At 36.6% G+C, this 23,409-nt stretch overlaps 1 protein-coding gene across 10 annotated transcripts in view; it reads right to left on the bottom strand.

Moving 5' to 3' along the window:
* Positions 1-23,409, bottom strand: part of Lcorl (ligand dependent nuclear receptor corepressor like) — a 161,849-nt gene that overhangs the window by 127,883 nt on the left and 10,557 nt on the right. For 9 of the 10 annotated variants that reach the window (XM_004656083.2, XM_045161579.1, XM_004656082.2 and 6 more), the window contains exon 2: positions 4,338-4,403. In XM_004656083.2, the coding sequence (XP_004656140.1) occupies positions 4,338-4,403 (66 nt within the window). Of the gene's footprint in view, positions 1-4,337; positions 4,404-5,261; positions 5,321-23,409 lie in introns of all 10 variants that reach the window. The other variant, XM_045161582.1, reaches the window with a different exon arrangement.

Below are 23,409 nucleotides of genomic sequence, written 5' to 3'. Positions count from 1 at the left end.
TCCAGATCAAATAAGAACTGGCAGAAGAGCAATGCAGTGGGAACTCAACAGTCTACTTGAGCCACCTCAGGCTTGCATTCCACCATAGAGAGTACATAAGGTGCAGCATAGGCACATCAATAGATATACACCCCTTCCCACACACATGAGCAAAAAAGATTATTTTTAAAAGTAGAGAAAGAACACAAAGATACAGACATAAATAAGAATTTTATGAATAGGTCTTCAGTTGGCCAGGAAATAAGGCTATTGACACTACAAATGGAACATCCTGAAATTAAAACACTTCTGAACAGTAAAGGAAACAACTGAGTGGAGAGAGAACCTGTAAGAGAAAACTTTTGTTAGCTATACATCAGACAGAAGATTAATATTTACAATATAGGGCTGGAGAGAAGACTTAGCGGTTAAGCGCTTGCCTGTGAAGCCTAAGGACCCCGGTTCGAGGCTCGGTTCCCCAGGTCCCACGTTAGCCAGATGCACAAGGGGGCGCATGCGTCTGGAGTTCGTCTGCAGAGGCTGGAAGCCCTGGCGCGCCCATTCTCTCCCTCTCCCTCTATCTGTCTTTCTCTCTGTGTCTGTCGCTCTCAAATAAATAAAAAAAATAAAAAAATATGTACAATATACAAATAACAAAAAACTAAAAAGAACTCAAAGAAACCAATTAATAAATGGGCAAGTGAAATAAACAGACAATTCTCAAAAGACAAAATACAAATGTCCAGTACACATATGAAAATAGGTTCAACCTCCATCAAAGAAATACAAATTTCTATCCTTACCTCAGAAAGATAGAATCTCACAATTGTTTTAATTTGCATTTCCCTGACTGATGGTTAGGGATGTTGAACATTTTTCTTAAGCATGTGTTTGCCATTTGCAAACATTAAAAAAAAATCAAATGAAAACAAATGTTGGTAAGGATGTGGAGGAATAGGAACCCTCACTCAATGTTGGTGGGAATGTAAGCTGGTACAACCACTATGGAAAGCAATATGCAGACTCTTCAAAAGGTTGACTATAGGGGGAGGGATAAAAAAAAAAAAAAAAAAAAAAAAAAAAAAAGGTTGACTATAGAGTTACTGAGAGACTCAGTTCTTCCCTTACAGGGCATTTACACTAAGAGCTCCACACCTCAGTTCAGAGATACTTGCTCAACCATATTTATACCTGCTCAATTCATAATAGTAAGAACTATAATCAACCCAGGTACCCATCATTGGTCGAATGGATAACCAAGGTGTGGTTTATCTACACAATAAAATTTTACACAGCAGTAAGAAAAAAATTACACAATGAAATTTGCAGGAAGAAGGTTGAACTTGGAACAAACCATAATCACACAATCACAGAAAAACAATATTCACATGGTCTCATTCATTTGCAGCTCCTAACCTGGATCAGCCTGAAATGCTGACATACCTAATAGGTATCTTGAGGCCTGGACAAAAGGGAGAGTAGGGCTTGAGGGGAGGGTAAGGATGGTGATGGGGGGGGGGTGGACACAAAACTGGACCCAAATGGAACTAGTACCATAGAATCCTATATCCTGGAAGACAGACTAAAAGGTTGAACCTTCAAGACAGGATCTAAGCGGGAACATCTGAATCAAAGGGCCCTGGAGAGGGTGAGATGAAGCCTAACCTTAAATTTCTCCTTTTTTTCCTTTCTTTTTTCTATTTTCTTTCTTTTTCTTCTTCCTTTTCCCTTGGCACTGGCCTGTAATTACCAGTACCAGGATGCGGTTAACACCCACAATGAGCTGTGGATCAGAGAGACCTACAAGGTTTCCCAAAACAAGATTATTGTGTTACAGCACTTGACTACCCACCAGAGGCTAATGGACCCTACTACTGAAGACACCATATGCTATTGGTACAGAACATGGAGAGACCTGGCTAGAATCTGGAAGAGAGCCAGTCCCCAGAAAGTTAGCCTGTCTAGTGCTACAAAGTACTACATGAGCTACTAAGGAAAGTGGCTAATATTTGTCTGTGACCAACTCAAGGTCTAAGCTACTCAGAAGCAAACCATCTGATGTGATGCTCACGCAAATGCAATAGTGGCACACAGCCATGGTGGGTAACCAATTGCTTTTGGATTGGCTAACAGATCTACTCAGTGGAAAGGAAACCATATCTCGAATTGGCAAACAAGTTAGAATCATATCCAGATAATGAGTTTGCTTCCAAGTATCAAGCTCCCACAAATCTTGGGCTACAAGAGGATCTACACTCATCAAATTCTCTCTAAACTAATAATAGTTATCACATTTAGCCTTCACTCTCTGTTGGAAAATCTGCTTCTCTTATTCAGACAGAAGTGGGACCTAAGGAGAGAAATGACCCATCACACTTCACCAGGGCTCCAGCTGAAACCATACAGGAACTGGGAAATGAGCATGAATGCTGCTTTCTCAGTGAACCTGATATCAGCACAAGGGTGAAGGAGATAAGATACTAAGGACACTAAACACCTACCAAAGCAGAGATCCAGAAGCTCCTAAGAGCCCATCACTGAAGAAGACTTAAAACGCACTCAACATGGCTCAGGGAATTTCATGGAAGACAGGGTGGAAAGATTTATTAGAGCCACAAGTTGAGATATTATGCACAGAGACATTGCCTCTTCTCCATAACTGACAGCTGTCCCCACAATGCACGACCCACACTCCCCATGGTGATGAACTGTATCCCCAATGAGGAGAGTCCCTTTGGAGAGGGGGCAAGGATGAGGGAAAGGATGGTACCAACATGTACTGATAAAAATATATATATATACACACATATATGTATATAAACATATATACTAATATAATAAATAATAAACATAATCATAAATAATATATAATTGATATATAATAGAGTAAACAAATATACATTAATATAAGTAATACATATGCACATATATATGTGTGTGTGTGTGTGTATATACATATATGTATATATGTATGTATGTATATAAAATCTTCACTGAGATTCCACCTTACTCCAGCAGAACAGGAGTCACTGAGAAAACAAACAACAAATTCTGGTGAGAATGTGGGTGAATAAGAACCCCTGTACACACTGACAATGGGAATATAAATTAGTCTAACTTCTGTGAAAATTAGTAAGGAGGTTCCTGTAAAAACTAGAAATAGGGGCTGGAGAGATGGCTTAGTGGTTAAGGCAATTACTTGGCTGCAAAGCTATAGGACCTAGGCTCAGTTATCCAGGACCCACATAAACCAAATGCACAAGGTGGCACGTACATCTGGAGTTCGTTTGCAGCAGCTGAAAACCATGGAGAGCTCATAATCTCTTTCTCTTTCTCTCTCTCTCTCTCTCTCTCTCTCTGTCTTTCTCTCTCAAATAAACAAATATAAACAAAATATTTTTAAAAAACTAGAAACATAGTGACTTGATGGACCAGCTATAACATTGGTTATTTACCCAAAGGTCTCCAAGTGAACATATGACAGAGATACTTGTGCATCAATGTGTGTTGCTGCATTATTCACAAGATTCAAGTTATGGAACCAGACTAAGTGTACAACAATAGAATGGATAAGGAAAATGTGAGATAGATGATTGATTGATTGATTGATAGTAGATATAAAATGCTTTCTTCAGTTACAAAGAACAAAATTTTATCATTTATAGGAAAATGAGTATAACCAGAGATAATATTAAAACTAAGCCAGTTTCAGAATGACAAATACCATGTTTTCTCTCCTTTATGACTGCTAGATTTTATTTAGATACATAAAATCATTTATGTATATAGGACATCAAACTAGAAGTGAAACTGGGTAGGGGCACATAAAGGACTAATAGGAAGATGTAGGAAAAAGGAAAGTTAGATAAGTATGAAGGGATATGCTCAAAGTATACTTCTGTGAATTTTTTTAAAGTTAAAATGAAAACAGAAATAAAATTGCAAATTTGAGAGAATATAACTTTTTACACTATTTGCACTTAATAGAATATTTATTTAACTCAATTTAACAAAGTAACTTAATTAACTGATTAGTTTCATTAATTTGACTTTGTGTGATTTATTTATTTAAATTCAATTTAAACTAGAATATGTAATTTGTACTAATAAAGATAAAATTATATTACTAAACTCACACTTCACTTTCGAGTTAGTATGCCAATGTCTAAATTATAATACATATCATGTAATAAAATATGTTTTTAATAATATCTGGATTATTTCATTGAGTCATTTAAAATGTTTACTTATTAAAGAGTCCATAAATTCATATTTAATATAAACTTAGAACAACCATTTTTCATATTTGTTAAATGGGTCAGGAGGTTAAAATTTTAAAATAAAAAATTTTAAATTACCTTCAAATAAACTGAGGTCTCTTCGTAGCCGTGGTCCATAAAGCCCTTCTAAAATACTCTCAAAACCTGTGTTTCCAAAGAGAGAAAAGTGTATTAACTACTGGAAACAGTCCATTCTTTTGAATTATTAAAACCCATACATTATGTCAAGCAGCAAAGTTTTATTTTCACCTAGTTTAATTAATCTGAGCTAGTATGCATTAAGCAGCTATATAGTAAGTATCAGTAATTACATGACTGTAAAATAATTACAACACTCAAATGCATATATTAACTAATGAAATAAACACTGTCACTCAAAACCATCCCTGAGTGAAAATCCAGTGAACAAGCACATAATTTGGGGGTCAAAGAACTGCAGAAAAGATGGTAGTACAATGGCATGATGATACAATTAAAATAACTACTATGAATTAAATGTTTTCACTGTACTTTTCCCTATGGTTTCAGTATATTCAGATATACAAGTCTTTACCACTTTGACTGAAGTGACTACAACTATGAATGTCCACATACATATAAAATGATCTAATAATACATTTCTTACAATCTGTCCTTGTCATTCAATGACACATGACTGGATTAAGGCATATTTCTTATCGTCATCTTATGGAAAAAAACAAATCCTGTCAAAGGCATGTATTAACATTCTTACAGTTGTATTTTTTTTTTTTCTAAGAAATGGTCATTTAAATGTACAAGGCAGCACTTGTGTCTGGAGTTCATTAGGAAAAAAAGTAACATTTTTAGCCTCAAAGACAAGAAAAAGTGAGTGCCCATGGGTAGAAACACCAACTATAAAAAGTATGGTACATAAGACTTCACTATTATTAAAACACAACAAGCCGGGCATGGTGGTACATGCCTCTAATCCCAGCAATCAGGAGGCAGAGGTATAACGATTACTGTGAGTTGGAGGCGCACCTGAGACTCCATAGTGTAGTGAATTCCAGGTCAGCCTGAGCTAGAATGAGACCCTACACCTTGGGAAAAAAAAAAAAAAAACAACATAACAATTTCAGGCTGGAGAGATAGCTCAGCAGTTAAGGCACCCAAGGTAGATTCCCCAGTACCCATGGTAAAGCCAGATGCAAAGTGGTGTATGCATCTGCAGTTTGTTTACAGTAACTAGAGGCCCTGTGTGTGTACACACACACACATACATTCCCTCCCTCCCTCCCTCTCTCTTTCTCTCTCTCCCTTCTTCCCTCCCTCCCTCCCTTTCTTCCCCCATCTAATTGCAAAGAAATAAAAATTTTAAAATAACAATTTGTTCATTGTTATAGATTATCTTAATTTTAAGGACAGTTACTGAAAATACTCTTAAGTTATAAATCCTATGTCACTGTATTTCCTTAAAAGTGTTCTAATTCCTGACTACTTTAAGATTTCATAATTTCCTTTTTAAGTCTGTTTCATATTTAATTTCAAAGGGTTTCATATAGTACAAGGAATCCAAAGGGATGAGGGGAGTCCAGGATAGCAAAATAATTGGGAAACCAAGAAAAATAACCAATGGAAACATGGTTATTGTCTTACAAATGATGATGCCTTATATTTGACAGTCAATTATCATGGTTCGTGTGAAATGACCTAGTTCCCAAGAGTAATCTTCAGGTAGGAAAAGTAAATCAACTACCCCGAGAGAAAACTCTCAAGATTGCTACAGAAAAGACTTCCATACTGGGTTGACTCATATATAGTAACTATCAGGTTCTTGTAGTCATCAGGTTCTTGTAGTCATCAGGTTCTTGCAGTAATACAATTCCTCTTCATTTTTATCTTGGGGTAGCATAACAACTGTTCAAAGAAGTATATAAGATTTTCCCTTGAACTATGGTTCTCCATTTACTTTTTTTTTTTTTAATTTTAAAGAGAGAGAGAATTGCACGCCAGGGCCTCAGCAACTGCAATCAAACTCCAGATGCTTGTGCCATCTAGTGGATATATGCAAACTTGTGCTTGCGTGACTTTTGTGCATCTGGCTTTCATGGTATCTGGAGTGTCAAACATGGGTTCTTAGGCCTTGCTGGCAAGTGCCTTAACCACTAAGCCATCTCTCCATCCCAGATCTCCATTTTCTGTAAAGATTTTTAGTTTTCTTTTGGTTAAAAATTTATCTTTCAAGCAAACAGAACTTTTCATACTGCTGAAATGATCCTATTTCTAGCAATTTGACCCTATGTACTGAAAGTACAAGCTATAAAATATTTTTATTATATTTTCCATAACAAATCTTTTAATCAATCTTTTCCACTTATCTGTATTACCAAACATGACACAGTATGATTTCTTTTTGACCTTCTCTTAAATTTTATAAGAACTTAATAATTTAACTGTTATTAATGTGTGGTTTTAAATCTCATATCTAATTTTGATCTGTCTCAAGGTTCTAGCATTTTATTTTCCTCCACTCTTGCAAATTTCTAATTCACTGAATATTGTAAGTTGTTCACTCATTGGCATGACAATTGCTGCACATATTTCATTTCTCTTCTGGCTGAGTCTCAAACTCTGAGCTTTTTAATGACTGCACTTACTCCAGTAAAGCATAGTGCCAGTAATGACATTACTAGGTTGATATCTGACATTTTGTTAGTTGGTTTATATTTGTTTCCCATACGCAGCTTAAAGCATGTTTGTATAATACAGTGTTGTTTATCCTTTTTATTAGCATATGCTAATAGTTTCCTTATGAGATTTTCATATATAATATTGATATTTTCACCCCTATATTACCTTCTCTTGTCCCTAATCTCCCTCTTTCCCTTCCCCTTTCATAGTAGTCCCATTTTACTTTCTTTTTGTTAACTTTAGACTCTATACAGAAAAAAAAATGTAATTATGTTTTAGTCTGGCTTATTTTGTTTAAGATGATGCTCTCTTGTGCCACCATTTTAGTGTACACATGATTCAAGTCTTCTTTATGATTGAATAAAGACTCTGTTGGGCATTTATCATTTTCTTCTTCTGACTTGCAATTAAGCTAACTTTGCAACATGGGCTATTATAAATAATGTCACTATAAACATGAGTATGCAGGTATGTCTACCACATGCTGACTGAATCCTTAAGGTATACATCATGGAGTGATAGAGGTTGAACATATGGTAGTTCTAGTTTTACATTTTTTAGAGAACCCTCATATTAATTTCCACAGTGGCTGGAACAATTCACATTCCCCCTGTGTACATGAATGTCTTGTTCAGTATACTTGCCAACATTTGTTCCTTTTTGTTTTTAATTGATGACAGTCCTTTGGAGAGCACTAAGATAATATGTAGTTTTGATTTGAATTTCACTGATGGATATAAATGTCAAAATGTCTTCATGTATTTCATGGCCATTCTTATGTCTATCAAGTATCTACTTCAGATCCTCATGTGTAGATTCTATTATTTGCATTTGTGGCATCTAGTTTCTGGGGTTCTTTATAGATTCTGGATAGTAATTGTTTATCAGAAGAATACCTACCCGATTTCCTCTCATTCTTTAGGCTGTATTTTCACTCTGCCAGTTGCCCCCTTTGTTGTCAGAAGCTTTTTAATTTTATGCAAGTCCATTTCCATTTCCTGAGCTATAGCAGTCCTATTCAGAACAAAGCAGCCTACCTATAGTCTAGAGTATTTTCCTATGTTTGTCTCTAGTAGTTTCAAAGTTTCAAGTTTTACCTTTAGATCTTTGATCCATTTTGAGTTGACTTTTGAACTGGTTTCAGATAGAGAACTAGTTTTATGCTTCTGTTTGTGAGAAAGGGCTGCTGTGATAGAAGGCTAGTATCAGTGACAATGGCCAGCTCTCACTACAGTATTCACTCCTTCAGCTGCATACAAAGATACAACCTGCACATTCCTCATCTCATCAGAAGAAAAATGCCCTCAGTTCTCCCATATGTTTTCCAGGGTCCTGAAAATCATTACCAACTAAAAAGTCGCACTGAATGTGGAGGAATTTTAGAGTTTAAATTCCCTCAACATGACAGGTGTATGTTGTTCAACTGATAGCACTTTATTGGTCTATTACTTAATGTTGTCTTGACTGTGCCAAAATGTCTGGCAAAAGCAACTTAAGGGTTTATTCAATTAAAGACCCAGGTTATAGCCCATCAAAGTGTGTAAGGCATAGCAGTAGGAGGATGAAGCAGCTGGTCACATCACAAGCATAGTCAGAAAGTAGAGTGCAATGAAGGCTACTGCTTAGCTCACTTTGGCCTTTTTATTCATTCCAGAACTCCAACTCATGGAATGAGGCCTCCACCAAAAGGGTGAGTCCTCCTACCCCAATTAACCTAATCTAGAGAAATCTCCCAAAGATATTCCTAGAGATTTGTTTCCATGATGATAATTAATTCTGTCAAATTAAGAACTACAGACTATCCATGACAGGCATACTCAAGCACAACACTTAAGCCATACCCTTCTTCCCACTGCCCCCTTAATGCAAAATATATTCAGCACATTTCTAAAAGCTCCAACAATCTCTAACATTCCCAACACTAACCTAATGTATAAACACAGAGTCTCTTCTGAGACTCAGGTGTATTAGTCACTTTCTCAGTGCTGGTATGAAATACCTGACATGAAGTCATGTAAGGGAGGAAGGGTTTATTTTGCCTTACAGTCTAAGATTACAGTCCACCATGTGGGGAAGGTATGTCAGCACATTCAGTCCACAGAGGAACTAGAGTGACGAATGCTGATGTTAAACCAGCTCTCACCTTCTTATACAGTCCATAACCCCTGACACACACAGTTAAGACAGGTGTTGGTACCTCAGTTAACTTAATCAAGATAATTCCTCACAGGCACACCCAGAAATTAACCTATTCTAGATAATCTCTCACAGGCCTGGTCACAGGCTCATTTCCAAAGGGATTCTAGGTCCTTGTATAAAGTTGATAATAAAACTATCACATTAGGCAAACTTTTAAAAAAAATTTTTAATTTTTTTTTTTTTGTTATTTTTATCTATCTACTTGAGAGCAACAGACAGAGAAATAGGCAGATAGAGAGAGGGAGAGAGAATAGGCACACCAGGGCCTCCAGCCACTGCAAACAAATTCCAGACACGAGCGTCCCCTTGTGCATCTGGCTAACGTGGGTCCTAGGGATTCGAGCCTTGAACCGGAGTCCTTAGGCTTCACAGGCAAGTGCTTAACCATCTAAGCACTAAGCCATCTCTCCAGCCCTAGGCAATCTTCTAATTGTGAACTCCTATAACATCAAAATACAAGTTACATGATTCCAATACAAAATGACACAAAATAAATATTCCCAACCCAAAATGAAGGAATAGGAGCATAGTCAAGATCTGGGGCTTACGAGAAAATCACTTGAGCTATAAGGGCTTGGGCAACCCCATCCCTCCAGCACATCTGCCTTATTAGTGTTTAACTCATAGTGTCTCCCTTGGGCCAGCTCCACTCAAGCCTGCAGACTTGCTCAGCAGATACAGCAATTACCTTCTTGTTTCTGTGACAAAACAGTTAGAAGTAGCATATGAAAAGAAAGGGCTCTTTCAGATTACAGTTTTGATGGAAAGTTTCACCATGGCAAGAATAGACCTCAGAATTTCATATCTTTGTCACATCAGTTGGGAGGAAGCAGCAAGAATGAGTTGAACTGAGCACTGACAAAGAGAGCTATATTATAAAATCCACACTTCCTTTGCACCACCTGGGGATCAAATATGAGGCTAAACATAAACATGCAAGGCTTTGTAGACCATTTTACATTCAAAATACCAGTCTGCCCCTGGCCTCTACAGAATCTTGGTTATCTCATAATGCAAATTTATATCACAACAAATTTAAAAGATCCCATAGTCCTTACCAGTCCTAACAATGTCCCTCCTCACCTAGCAGTCTCTTAACTGTGAGCTTTGAAAAATCAAAGTGAAAGTTATATACTTCCATCACACATTGGCACAATAGAAAAAAATCCCATTTAAAATCTTCTTAATCTTCTCCTGTTTCTCTCTTCTCTCTCTTCTATCGCATTTATATTACCTATATTTTTTCTTCCTTCTTTTCCTTGTCACTATCCTGTAACTCCCAGTACCAGCATGTGGCTAACATCCACAATGAGCAGTTGATCAGAAGACCTACAAGGTTTCCCAAAATAAGACAGATTTCTGTCAGAGTACTTGATGACCCACCAAAGGTTAGTGGTACGATCCTACTGCTGAAGACATCATATGCTGTTGGTATGGAACATGGAGTGACCTGGTTGGAATCTGGAAGACAGTCAGTCCCCAGATAGTTAGCTCGTCTATTGCCAGAAGGTGATACATAAGCAACTAGAGGAAAATGACCAACATGTGTCCAAGCAACTCGTGATCTAAGCTACTCAGCAACAAACAACCTGACATGATGCTCACACAAGTGCAGTAGTGGTACACAGCCATGGTGGATAACCAACTACTCTTGATTTGGCTAACTGAACTGCTCAGTGGAAGGGAACCCATAGCTGGAGCTGGGAAACAAGTCATAGCCATATCCAAAAAATGAGCCCACTCTCCATCATTAAGCTCCCACCAATTGTGGGCTACAAGAGGGCCTACACCTATTAAATTTTCTCTAAAAGAACAATGGTTATCCCACTTATCTAATGCTGAGTTCACTCTCCATTGGAAAATTTGCTTCTCTTTTTCAGATGGATTCAGATTCTGAGGAAAAAAATCAGCCCATCATACCTCAACAGGGCCCCAGCTGAAACCAAGAGCAATTAGGGAAATGAGCAAGAGTGCTGTTTTCTTGGTGAACCTGGTACCAGCACTAGGGTGAAGGAGACAGACAAAGAGAACACTCAACTCCTACCAAACTAGATATCTAGAGACACAGAGGCTCAGGCTCCCAAGACTGAAGTAGACCTTAAACGAACCCAAAATGGCTGAGGGAAATTTGCGGGAGAAGGGGTGAAAAGATTGTTAGAGCCACATATTGGGACATTATGCCAGAGACATTTCCTGTTACCTATAACCGATGGCTAACCCCACAATGTACGACCCATATTCCCCAACAAGGAGAGTTCCTACAGAGGCACGAGGACAGGGAAGAGGAAAATGATGGTACCAATATGACTGTATAACACTATGTACATAAATATTTGTGACCACAAAAAACAGAAAGGGTTTATGGGCTGGAGATTGCTTAATGCTTAAGGCACTTGTCTGCAAGGCCTGAGGACTCAGGTTCCATTCACCAGGACACACATAAGCCAGATGCACAAAGTGGCACATGCTTCTAGAGTTCATTTGCAGTGGCTGGATGCCCTGGTGCACCCATTCTCTACCTCTCCCTCCCTCCATCCCTCTCTCTCTCCCTCTTTCTCTCTCTTAATTAAATAAATTAATCAATTAAAAAGAGTTTATTCTGGCTCACAATTCAAGATTATATAGTTCATGGTGGGGAAAGTATGGTAACAAGAGCATGAAGCAGCTGGTTTAAATAACTGAATCTACAATCAGGGAAAAGAGAATGATAAATGGTGCTGTTCAACTTGGTTTCACCTTTATTTCAATCTAGGATCCCAGCCCATGGAATAGTGGCACCCACGGTTAGGGTGAGTCCTCCCATCTCAATTTACCTAATGTAGAAAATCTCTCAGACATTCATAGAGATCTGACTCCATGGTGATTATCAGTTTTCTCATGTTAACAACCTTAGCATTAATCATCACAATTGACATGTCTATCTTTTGTGCCAATACTCTAGATTTGTTACTAAGCTTCTCAAGTATACTTGGAAACCAGAAATGCTAATAACTTTGACACTACTATTTTTGCTAAGGAATGTTTCGGCTATTCAGGGTCTTTTTTATGACCAAATCTTCAATTATATGAAAAATATCATTCGAATTTTGATGTGAACAAAATCTATAGATAGCTTTAGGAAAATATGGCTATGATATTGATTTCTCTGATCCATGAATATAATATCTCACCTTCCTAGGTTTTCTTCATTGTTTTTAGTTTTCCTTATTGAGGTCTTTAACTTTATTTATTAGTAAATAAATTTATTTCTAGAGCGCTCTAGTTTTGAGGGCATTACAAATGGGCTGGGTTTCCTGATTTCTTTCTCAGCATGTGTTATTGGTATCTAGATCTACTGATTTTTTTATAGGTTGATTTTGTATTGTGTATCAGCTCAAAAATCTTTCTGGTGGACTCTTTATGGAGTACTTTAAGTATAAGAACATTTCATCTACAAACAGGGATAATCTGATATACTTCTTTCTTAATTGTATCCCTTTATCACTTTCTATTGCCTTATTGCTCTAAGACTGCAAACACTTTACTGAACAAGAGTAGAGTATATATCCTGTCTCATTTACGCTTTGAGAGGACATACTTCAGTTGTTTTACATTTACCATAAAACTGTATGTTTGCCACATACAGTTATTATTATATTTAGGCATGCATCTTCAAAAGAATTTTCATTGCTTTTATCTTGATGCAATGTTGTATTCTTACTAATACTTTCATCTGTATCTAATGAGACAATTCTATGCTGTCATTGATGATTCTATATGTGTGCTCTATGTCTATGGACATACCTATGTTGAATCATGCTTGGTATCACTGGAATGAAACCAACTTATCATGGTATATAATTTTTTAATGGGTTGTTAAGTTTGGTTTGCATGTATTATACTGAGAATATGTGTATCTAAGTCTACCTAGAAAACTGGTCTATAGTTCTATTTGCTTGTTGTCCTTATCCAGTTTTCATATTAGGGCAATAATCAAAGAATGAGTTTGGTGTTTCTCCAGATGGTCATTAGCATTTTTAGCAATGAAAGATTTTAAAATGTACATTTTTTTAAATTTTTATTTATTTATTTATTTATTTGAGAGCGACAGACACAGAGAGAAAGACAGATAGAGGGAGAGAGAGAGAATGGGCGTGCCAGGGCTTCCAGCCTCTGCCAACGAACTCCAGATGCATGCGCCCCCTTGTGCATCTGGCTAACGTGGGACCTGGGGAACTGAGCCTCGAACTGGGGTCCTTAGACTTCACAGGCAAGCGCTTAACCGCTAAGCCATCTCTCCAGCCCTAAAATGTACATTTTAAAGGCTTAAGAGATACCACAATACAAACATAATTTCCATGTACTGTGAAACAAATTGCCTAATTTGATCAACTATTATGGTACATAATTGAAGTTGTAGTATTTCTGATGTTTCCCAGCTATATTATAAATATTTCCCCCCAACCTACAGTTTCTGTTTTTCTTTTACTAATGATGTCTTCTGAAAAAGTTTTTTTTTTAATTTTTTATTTATTTATTTGAGAGCATCAGACACAGAGAGAAAGACAGATAGAGGGAGAGAGAGAGAATGGGCGCGCCAGGGCTTCCAGCCTCTGCAAACGAACTCCAGACACGTGCGCCCCCTTGTGCATCTGGCTATCGTGGGACCTGGGGAACCAAGCCTCGAACCGGGGTCCTTAGGCTTCACAGGCAAGCGCTTAACCGCTAAGCCATCTCTCCAGCCCTGAAAAAGTAAAAGTTTTTATATAGATGAAGATACCCATTTTCCCCTTCATACTGATTATTTTTAAGCTCTAAAAATTTTCCACCTTTCAGGTATTTTCTCATGAAAGTGAGAGACTTAAGATTTAATTTTCCCACCTATACTGATGTGCATGAAAAAATTTCTGTATTAACTTCTAATTAAGCACCTTTGCTGAACCATTTACTTCTATATTTTCTATTCCATTATTTTGTTCATACTATCTTTTAGTCCTCGAGGATACAAGCACATTTTAATAGCAGGGTTTTTTTATTGACAACTTTTTTTTTTTTAATTTTATTTATTTGAAAGCGACAGACACAGAGAGAAAGACAGATAGAGGGAGAGAGAGAGAATGGGCGCGCCAGGGCTTCCAGCCACTGCAAACGAACTCCAGACGCGTGCGCCCCCTTGTGCAACTGGCTAACGTGGGACCTGGGGAACCGAGCCTCGAACCGGGGTCCTTAGCTTCACAGGCAAGCGCTTAACCACTAAGCCATCTCTCCAGCCCAATTGACAACTTTTATACTTACAGACAATAAACCATAATAGTTACCTCCCTTCCCCTCCCCCACTTTCCCCTTCACAACCCCGTTCTCCATCATATCCCATCCTTCTCTCCATTAGTCTCCCTTTTAATTTGATGTCATCTTCTCCTGTTATTTAATAACAGTTTTGACATCCTTTTCTACTAATTCTATTACCTATTATTTCTTCTAGTTTTACTTCTATTGACTATTATTTAACTCAACTAACAGTTACATTTTCCCATGTCCAGTAATTTTGTTTGGATGGTAGACACTGAATACTATACTTAGAGTGCTAGATTCCCCTGCTGCCCTTTTTATCTTTTGTTTTGTTTTTCTTGAAGGAGGGTCTTGCTCTAGCCCAGGCTAACCTGGAATTCACTACATTGTCTCAGGCTGGCCTCAAAATCAATGGTGATTCTCCTACCTCTGACTTCCCATGTGCTGGAATTAAAAGCATGTGGCACCATACCTGGCCCTAGATTTCACTTTTCAAGTATTTACACTGGAAGTTATTTGTAGATCATTTTGAATCAATTTATTTATAACTGTAATTGTACAAAACTGTGGTATACATTGTCATAATTTCATATATGTATGTATTGTGCAGTGGTAAAACCAAGGTAATGTAATGTTTCCCTCTTTTTAAAGTATATCTTTTTTAATTCTGAAAAAGGGTTTTTAATGATGAAGGAAGAAAAGTCTTTCCATTATTATATTACTTTTCTTGTTTTGTGACCAAATATGTGACAAGAAGCAATGTAAAGGAGGAACATTTTAGTTTGGATACAGTCAATTACAAAGGGGAGTGTGTGGACAGGACTCCCTGTATCTTGGAAGATCAGGTAGAATAGACAGGAAGTGGAACTATAAAACCTCAAGGCCCAACCCCAGTAGACCACTTTTACTAGAGGCTTTACTTCCTAAGGTTTCTACAGCATTCAAGATAGCACCACAAGCTGGGAAGTAAGTATGTAAATATATCACATTAAAGCCACAACAATTACTAAGTTTAGCTTTCTTGGATTCTCCACTGGGTATCTCTTTATAGCCAATGATTTTCTCACTTTTGGTGGTGGAAATTAAATGACTCCCAGCCTGTGTAAGTTCTGGAAACTGTTCGTATAATATCTCAACCAAACTATGCTTTCTTAAAAGGTATTATTTTTCAGGCTCTGTGGAGTATCACCCTACACATATGTGGAATGACTTCCAACTTATTTTAAAAGACTGTCCTGGTGAATACAATGCAAATACAAGGTTCCTTGAATATGGAAGAAAAAGAGACATGACACGGCAAGGAAGACTTAATGGCTATTGCTGGTTCTGAACATGTAAGGAGACTAAAGACATGGACTGCTGGCAGCCTAATACTAAAAGCTTAAAGAAATGGTTCTTCCTGCAGTACAGAACCTATTTCAGACTTTGGACTTCCAGAACTTTAACATGTAAGGTATACTGTGTTAAGCCACTAAATCTGTGATATTTGTTACAGCAGCAACAGTAAACTAATGCATGCATTTTATGGCTTGAGGTTCCTTAATTGGCTCAAGATACAAAACCGTTAGGAGGGCCAGAAATAGCTGCCATTTATGAAAACTTACATAAATGTTATCCAAGTGTGCAAAAAATGTTTCCTTCTAAGTAGAAATTTGCAAGAGAAGCTATATGGTCCTGGGGTATGAAATTAAGTTAATGTAAAAATCTTACTTAGCAATATCTGACATCCTGTTTTCCCAAATTGTATCCAAAATTAATATGACTGTATTAAATGGTTAATTATAAAATTGTTATTTAGTTGAAAGTTGCCTAATTATTACTAAGATCTAGCATATTTTAAAATATTTTATTCAGACCTTCCCTTTGTCACGAGGCCTTTATATCTGGGTCATCGGTATTTTTAAAATTCTGTGGTAGTTTCATCTATCTTAGGTAATAATTATCAATTTGATAAACTGCAAACATTCCTTATGGATGTCTGTGTTCATGTGCTATAATCAAATGTGTCTTGTTTTATGATATTCTTACATAAAAAATTTTGATTAAATATCATTTCATTTGTCTATGTTTGAATGTGGTTTTAACTTATCAGAATTCATTTTTATGATCACTATAATACAGAAAACCAATTTTATCTTAAGCCACCATTCTGTCTCAGTTGACTAGTAGGCAATTTTTAGTATCCATGAAATTCTAAAATGTGCTGGAATTTGTATTTTTACATAATTAATAGCTTTTTTGAAGTAAGATTTAGTAACATAAATTTCACTCACTTTGTTTCAATATATTTGCCGTTGTTGAATATTATATATGAACAGAATTATGTACGTCCTAGTTTGTGTCTGGTTTCTGTCACTGAGTATATTTTTCAGGTATATCCATTTTCTATCTTTTCAATCCTTTTTATTGCTGAATAGCATTTTTATTTTATAGATATGCCACATTTGTTTATCAATTTGCCAGCTAAAGAAGCTTTAAGTTGTTTCTCTTTTCTGGCTTTTGTAGGTAATGTTGTTACAAATGTTTTTGTGTCCAAGTTTTGTAAAGGATTGTATTTTCATTTTTATTGAGCAGTTATAAGAGAACCAATGGGTTATATGTAAATTGTACGTCTAATGCTATCCAATTTTATATTCCCATCAGCAATTTCTCCACACCCTCACCATTACTTTTTTTTTAATCACAACTATTCTAATGAGTATGAAAGCCTATCTTATTTTCCCAGTGACTAATAATATTATCTTTCCAAGTTCTAATTGGCAACTTGGATATGCTCTTTAGTGAAACATATACTAAAATCCTTTGCCCTTTTTTTGTATGCGCACAAATGTCCATGCCCTGTGCACATGCATGCAATAGCCAAAGAAGGATGTCAGGTGACCTACCTCTATTGATTTTCTGAGTTTTTATTTGAGATAGAGTCTCTCACTGAAACTGGAGTTGGAGTTTATAATCAGACTGGCTGACCAGTAAGCCCCAGTTTTTCCTACTTTCTTCAACCTTCTCAGCACAAGTTATAATCGTACATGGTCATAGTGAGTTTTTTACATGGGTTCTGAGAACAAACTTAGGTTCTCATACTTGCACAGCAATCATACTTATCCATTAAGCCATCTCCTTAGCCTGTTTGCCCATTTTTTTGCATTTTCTTTTTCTACTGAGTTGTATGTCTTCTTTTGTATAAAAATTAATCAGCCAAATTCCCATCTGCCAATATTATCTTCATGCCTATGGATTACATTTTTTAAAAATATTTTTATTTTTACTTATTTATTTGACAGAGAAAGAGGGAAAGAGAGAGAGACACAGAGAGAGAATGGGTGCACCAGGGCTTTCAGGCACTGCAAACGGCGTGCACCCCCTTGTGCATCTGGCTAATGTGGGTCCCTGGGGAATTGAGCCTCGAACCAGGGTCCTTAGGCTTCACAGGCAAGCGCTTAACCACTAAGCCATCTCTCCAGCCCTATGGATTACATTTTTAAGCACAAAACTTTAAGTCCAATGTATCCATCTTTACTTTGTGGATCTGTTTTTAGGCTTTCCATTCACTGATCTATTTGTAAATCCACAATATATGTTAAACATTATTACTGCCTAAATCTTTTTAAAACATTCTTAAATTTTTATTATTTTCTTAATAAATTTCTATCATACTCCTTGAAGGTAACTTACCTTATAGTTTTTATAAAAACTAAAAATGTTAATATAAAAGATCTTATTTCTTATTGGTATATGTAGATATGAATGACTTCTTAAAACACTTGCTAAGCTCATCTTCCACGTTTCATAGTATATCTACAGCTTTTCTTATAACTTTCTCTATAACTCTCTGGGAAAAAAACAAAAACTGTAATTCATTTAAGTCACATTACTTCCCTTTTTGAACTTTTGGGTTCAGCCTCAGTTAATGTGGAACAGAAGTGGTGAGTGTCTTTGACCTGTAAATGAGTACAAATGAACTTCTCCTTGTAATGTGTCCAAATCATAAATATAATGCCTATGGGTGAGTTTTTGATAGATAATATAATTTCACAACAGTAAATGTTTCATTTTGAGTCATGTTTTCTTCCAGATGAATAGAATACATTATCTAGATACATAAGAAAGATGTGGGCTGACAGTGTCAAGCACTACAGATGAAAATTTCAGATGTGAAAATGTCTATGGAAGCATCTTCTATAATTTTGGAACATGAACCTCTACAAGTAAAAATTTAACTACATATATTCAATATTCAAAATGGAAACAAAAGATGAAATTAAAAATTTTGGGGCTGAGGGTATGGCTCAGTGAGTAGTAAATTATTTGCCTATCATGAACAGGGCCTGTGTTCAATCCTCAGCATCACTGCATCTCCTACAAAGAATATCCCCCACAAAAAAAAATAATCTTCAAATTAATTGTTCTCATATTGTTGAAATCTTCATACTAAATGAATTAGCTTGTTCCCTAACAAAAATAAATACATAAATAAAACCACAACTTAGCAGTTTAAATTTCAAATTTATTGATCTGTGATGGCAGGGAAAAGCATGTCACCAGCAGAGAATTCACATCACCTCTGCCACAGCAGGTGGAAAACATAGCAGTTCTGGCAAGGGCAAGCTGGCTACAACATCCCTAAGCCTGCCCACAATAACATAACTCCTCCAGCAAGGTTCCACCTCTCAAACTGCCACCAGCTGGGGACCAATTCAGAACACATGACTTTATGGATTCAAACCACCACATCATCCTACAAGAAAAGGGCAGATAATCTATAGAATACAAACTACTTCTCTAAAAAGCACTAGGAGTTGAAGTTACTAAGTAATACATTAGTCTAAAGTGAACAGAAACAGTGCCTACAAGGAGAAATGACATATGAAGACTGACTCACCTGTGGCAAAACACAAAAGGAGCTAAGTGGATAGAAAGAATTCACCTAAAAATTTAACCAATGGAGCTGGAGAGATGGCTCAGCAGATAAAGGTGGCATCTTAAAAAGCCTAACAGCCTGTGTTAAATTTCCCAATACTCACATAAGCCATATGCACAAAGTGACAAAGTGGTATATACATTTGGAAGTTAATTTGCAGTGCCAGGATGCTCTAGCATTCCCATTAGTATTTTCTCTCTCTCTTTGCTTCTCTCAAATATTAACAAAAAAAATTAAACAAACTGCTAATAAGCAAATGTGGGCTAATGTGAGTCCAAAGACCTCACCAACTGTGGACGGAAAAGAGTGACAGAGAGCAGGAGACAACATAAAGTATCTCTCTCTCTCAGTAATGCAGACCTAGAAGGAAGGAAAAGAATGACAGACACTATGGGGAAAACACTGTGCACTAACAGGCCCCTTCTACTTCAAGGAACAAAAATATTTACACACATCAGCTTTCTGACATTGTGTCTGCAAAGTACATGCTTGAGAATCATACAACTGAGTTACAAAAAAAATCAAAAAACAGCTCATACTATTTTATGTATATTATGATTTTTATGCTAGGCCTCATTCATATGTACTCTTGACTGCAGGTTGGACATGTCTGACAAGATATAGCATGGAAAAGGACAGAGACACTAAGTAAGATACTACCATCACAAAGACTGTAGTACACAAAGCCTACCTAAAACTCAGGCTGAAATGAAAATACAAAAACTCTTTTTCTTTAGCCCTCCATTGCCAAGGTGGCCAGTCAAAGTAACAAGTAATGAGCTGTCACTGGGGAAAGACAAAATCTTGAAAAGACCTACTATGTTGAGGTGCAAGGTAGAAGCAAAGTTAAAAATTAAGATGGAACAGGAACAATGAGGAAAAAACACTCGGGGGTGGGGGAGACTGTTCCTCAATTCAAGGTGAATATAACAGCAGAGGAATATGAAGCTTGTAGATGTTACTGAAGGTACTGAAGTAACAAAAAAATTCAATCCCACACTGAATCCTGACTATACCACACAACCCCTGATATTAACAAATAAGCAGCAAGAAAGGAACCATTTTCCAGCATAAATGCTATTCATTTCAGTGCCTGTTGCTCTATATACTCTACCTGACATTCAAAAGTCCTACAGAAAAAGGAAGAAAAGCGCCACCACTATTAAGTAACAAAGAAAGGTAAGAGAACCTTTCAGACATGACACAAATCTTTCACGTAAGTATGATTAACATGTTAACACCCTTGATGGAAGAGTGAGCAACATGCACATACAGATAAGGACCATCAACAGAGAAAACCTATAAGCAAAGTTAGATGAAAATTCAGAGATGAAAACACAATAATGGTAATGAGCAAGCCTTCCAAGGGTTTCTTCAGTCAAGTTCACAGAGCTAAGTAAAGCATCAATGAGTTATGACATAAAGTCAACAAAATGTATGCTCAGAAATGGCATCTTTCAAAAAATAAGGCAAATCATACAAACAAGCTTTAAGAATACAATGGCATAAAGGATGGCTTTGGAAGCCCAGAGGATGAAAGGTCAATAACTGAGAATGAAAATGACTTGACAGATTAGATTGTCAGAAGTCTGGTGGATTGTCCTCAAGAACAATCAAGACTAGAAATAATGTCAGGGTTTAACATAATGATAAAGGTAAGAGTCTCAGTATTACTAGTCAAAGTCATCATGATACAGAAAGCTGGTTTTATTTTCAGCATGTATATGTACATATTATTGTATGTGTTTGGAAGGACATGAGTGTGTGTGGGTGTATGTGTTTGTATATGAGGAGGCTAACTTTGGGTGTCTGCCTCAATTGCTCCCTACCTTATTTGAGATAGGGTCTCTCACTAAAAATAGAGCTCACAGATTTAGCTAGTCTATCCAGCCAGTTTTCCCTGGCAATCCCCCGTCTCCATTTCTTGAAGGCACTAATATTATAGATGCACCCCATCATGTCCTGCATTTACATAGGTGCTAGAGATCTGAATTCATGCTTGTGTGACAAGCACTTTACCACTTAGCTATCTCCCCAGCACTCTTCTCTTTCTTTTAATAAGTGGTTCTAGGGATTGAATCCAGGATCTGGTACCTACTAAACACATGCTATCCTCATGCTTCATCACTGAGGTTCCCCCATACAATAAACTAGCCTCTATCATGCTCAAAGAATACAAAAATCCCTGTTTTCCTATAAATCAAGTAGTGTTTTGGCTCTTTATGTGGATATAATGATTGAAAAGTAAAAGCATTACAGTACACACAGCAAACTTCAAAAATAAAAGCCCTTTTGAGATTAAATGTCTTATGCTCACGAAGATATTTTATAGAAGAGTTCATATCAAATGATACCAGTATCCATTCTAATAGTGAAATCAACATACCCATATGAATATGTGCATAAATTAGAGGAAAATTAAGGAAAAAAATCATTCTATAACTTTGGTCAATCTTGTAATCTGGCAAGATGCTTCAATCTTAACTCCATTTACAAACACTTTGCACATTTCTTTTCCCTTGCCTTTACTGCACTCCTTGTGCTCTGCTTCCCCATCTCTTCCTTTGACTAATTCAAACTCTGTATCTTCTAAGAAAGCACTCCTAGTAACATATACCTTAGTAATGCCTATCTTCTTTACATGTCTCGTTTTATGTCTATACTTGTTCATGTATTTCATTTAAAGTAGCCAAGCCTTATTTATCACTAAGGCCTTCTCCCCTTCCCCAAAAGTTGCTAAATTCAACTGGGGGGGGGGGCACTAGGATACTCAAATATCTTAATGTAAAATGTGAAACCTTCTATTAGAATAAAAACAGTTGAAATATACAAGTACAGATAAAGACCTTCAGAAAAAGATCCCAACAGCACAGGAAGTAACCCCAAGAATTGACAAAAAGAATTATATGAAATTATAAAACTTCTACAGGGCTGGAGTTAAAGACACTTGCCTGCAAAGCCAGATCACCCAGGTTTGACTTCCCCAGAACTAAATCGGCACAAAGTGGAACAACAATCTGGAGTTCATTTCCAGTGGCAGGAGGGCATGTTGTGGTTGTGCGCATTCATTTTCATTCTCTTTTCTCTCTCAAATCAGACTAAAGAGATAAACTTACAAAATGGGCGGAGGGGAGGAAAATCTGTCAACTATGTATCAAATGGGATTAATATCTAAAATAGTAAAAGAACTTCAGGGCTGGAGAGATAGCTTAGTAGTCAGTGCTTGCCTGCAAAGCCTAAGAACCCAAGTTCAAGTCCCCAGTACCCACACAAGCCAGATGCACAAGATGGCACATGCATCTGGAGTTTGTCTGCAATGTCTGGAGTCCCTTTGCAGTGGCTGGAGTCCCTAACATGCCCATTCTCACTCTCTCTCAAATAAATAAATAAACAAACAAACAAACAGAAAAAGAACTTCAAAATTAAACACTGAAATTATCTAATCAGGAAGTGAGCTGTTAAAACTCCATAGATAATTCTCAAAAAAAAAAAAACTTTGATAAAGTGTGCAATATCCTTAGCCATCAGGGAAATGCAAATGAAAACTGACTTGAGATTCCATTTCAAAATGGCTAACAGAAAAAAAAAAAAAAGCATTAGTTCCTTTTGCACTGGTAATTTAGTTAAAACTGTAAATTTTCCACAGGGCACATATTGCTATTGGCTTTATAAGCAGATGGAAAGAGAAAACAAAGTTTAATACATGTCTCCCTAATAAATTTCCAAATCTATCATCTACCAATACTAATTTTCCTAGAATGTTAAAGCAGTATAAGAACAAAAAGCCAAGTAATTTTTTTAAATGTGTGATAAGCATCACCAAGTAAGTAAGCTTATTTTCATTGGGAACTTATGTTGTTTCAGGTTTGAAGGGATTGTGTGTTTTGTGTATTCGCAGTAGTTTTAAGAATTTTAGTTGGAGCTGCTATTTTAAATCAGGCTGAGAAACTGAGCAGTTTTTACTTCATTGTGTTAATTAAATCATTGGATCGCCAAAGTACTCTCAGATGGCACCTTTCTTTTCTTCCTCACCTTTCAATAGCCTGAGAAATAAAACAAGGATAAAGATGAAAGATAAAATATCATTGCATACTATTACTTTTTAAATTTAAT

Source organism: Jaculus jaculus, chromosome 11 (genome assembly GCF_020740685.1).
Source record: "Jaculus jaculus isolate mJacJac1 chromosome 11, mJacJac1.mat.Y.cur, whole genome shotgun sequence".
Lineage (NCBI taxonomy): Eukaryota > Metazoa > Chordata > Mammalia > Rodentia > Dipodidae > Jaculus > Jaculus jaculus.
This window is presented reverse-complemented; position numbering and strand designations above follow the sequence as displayed.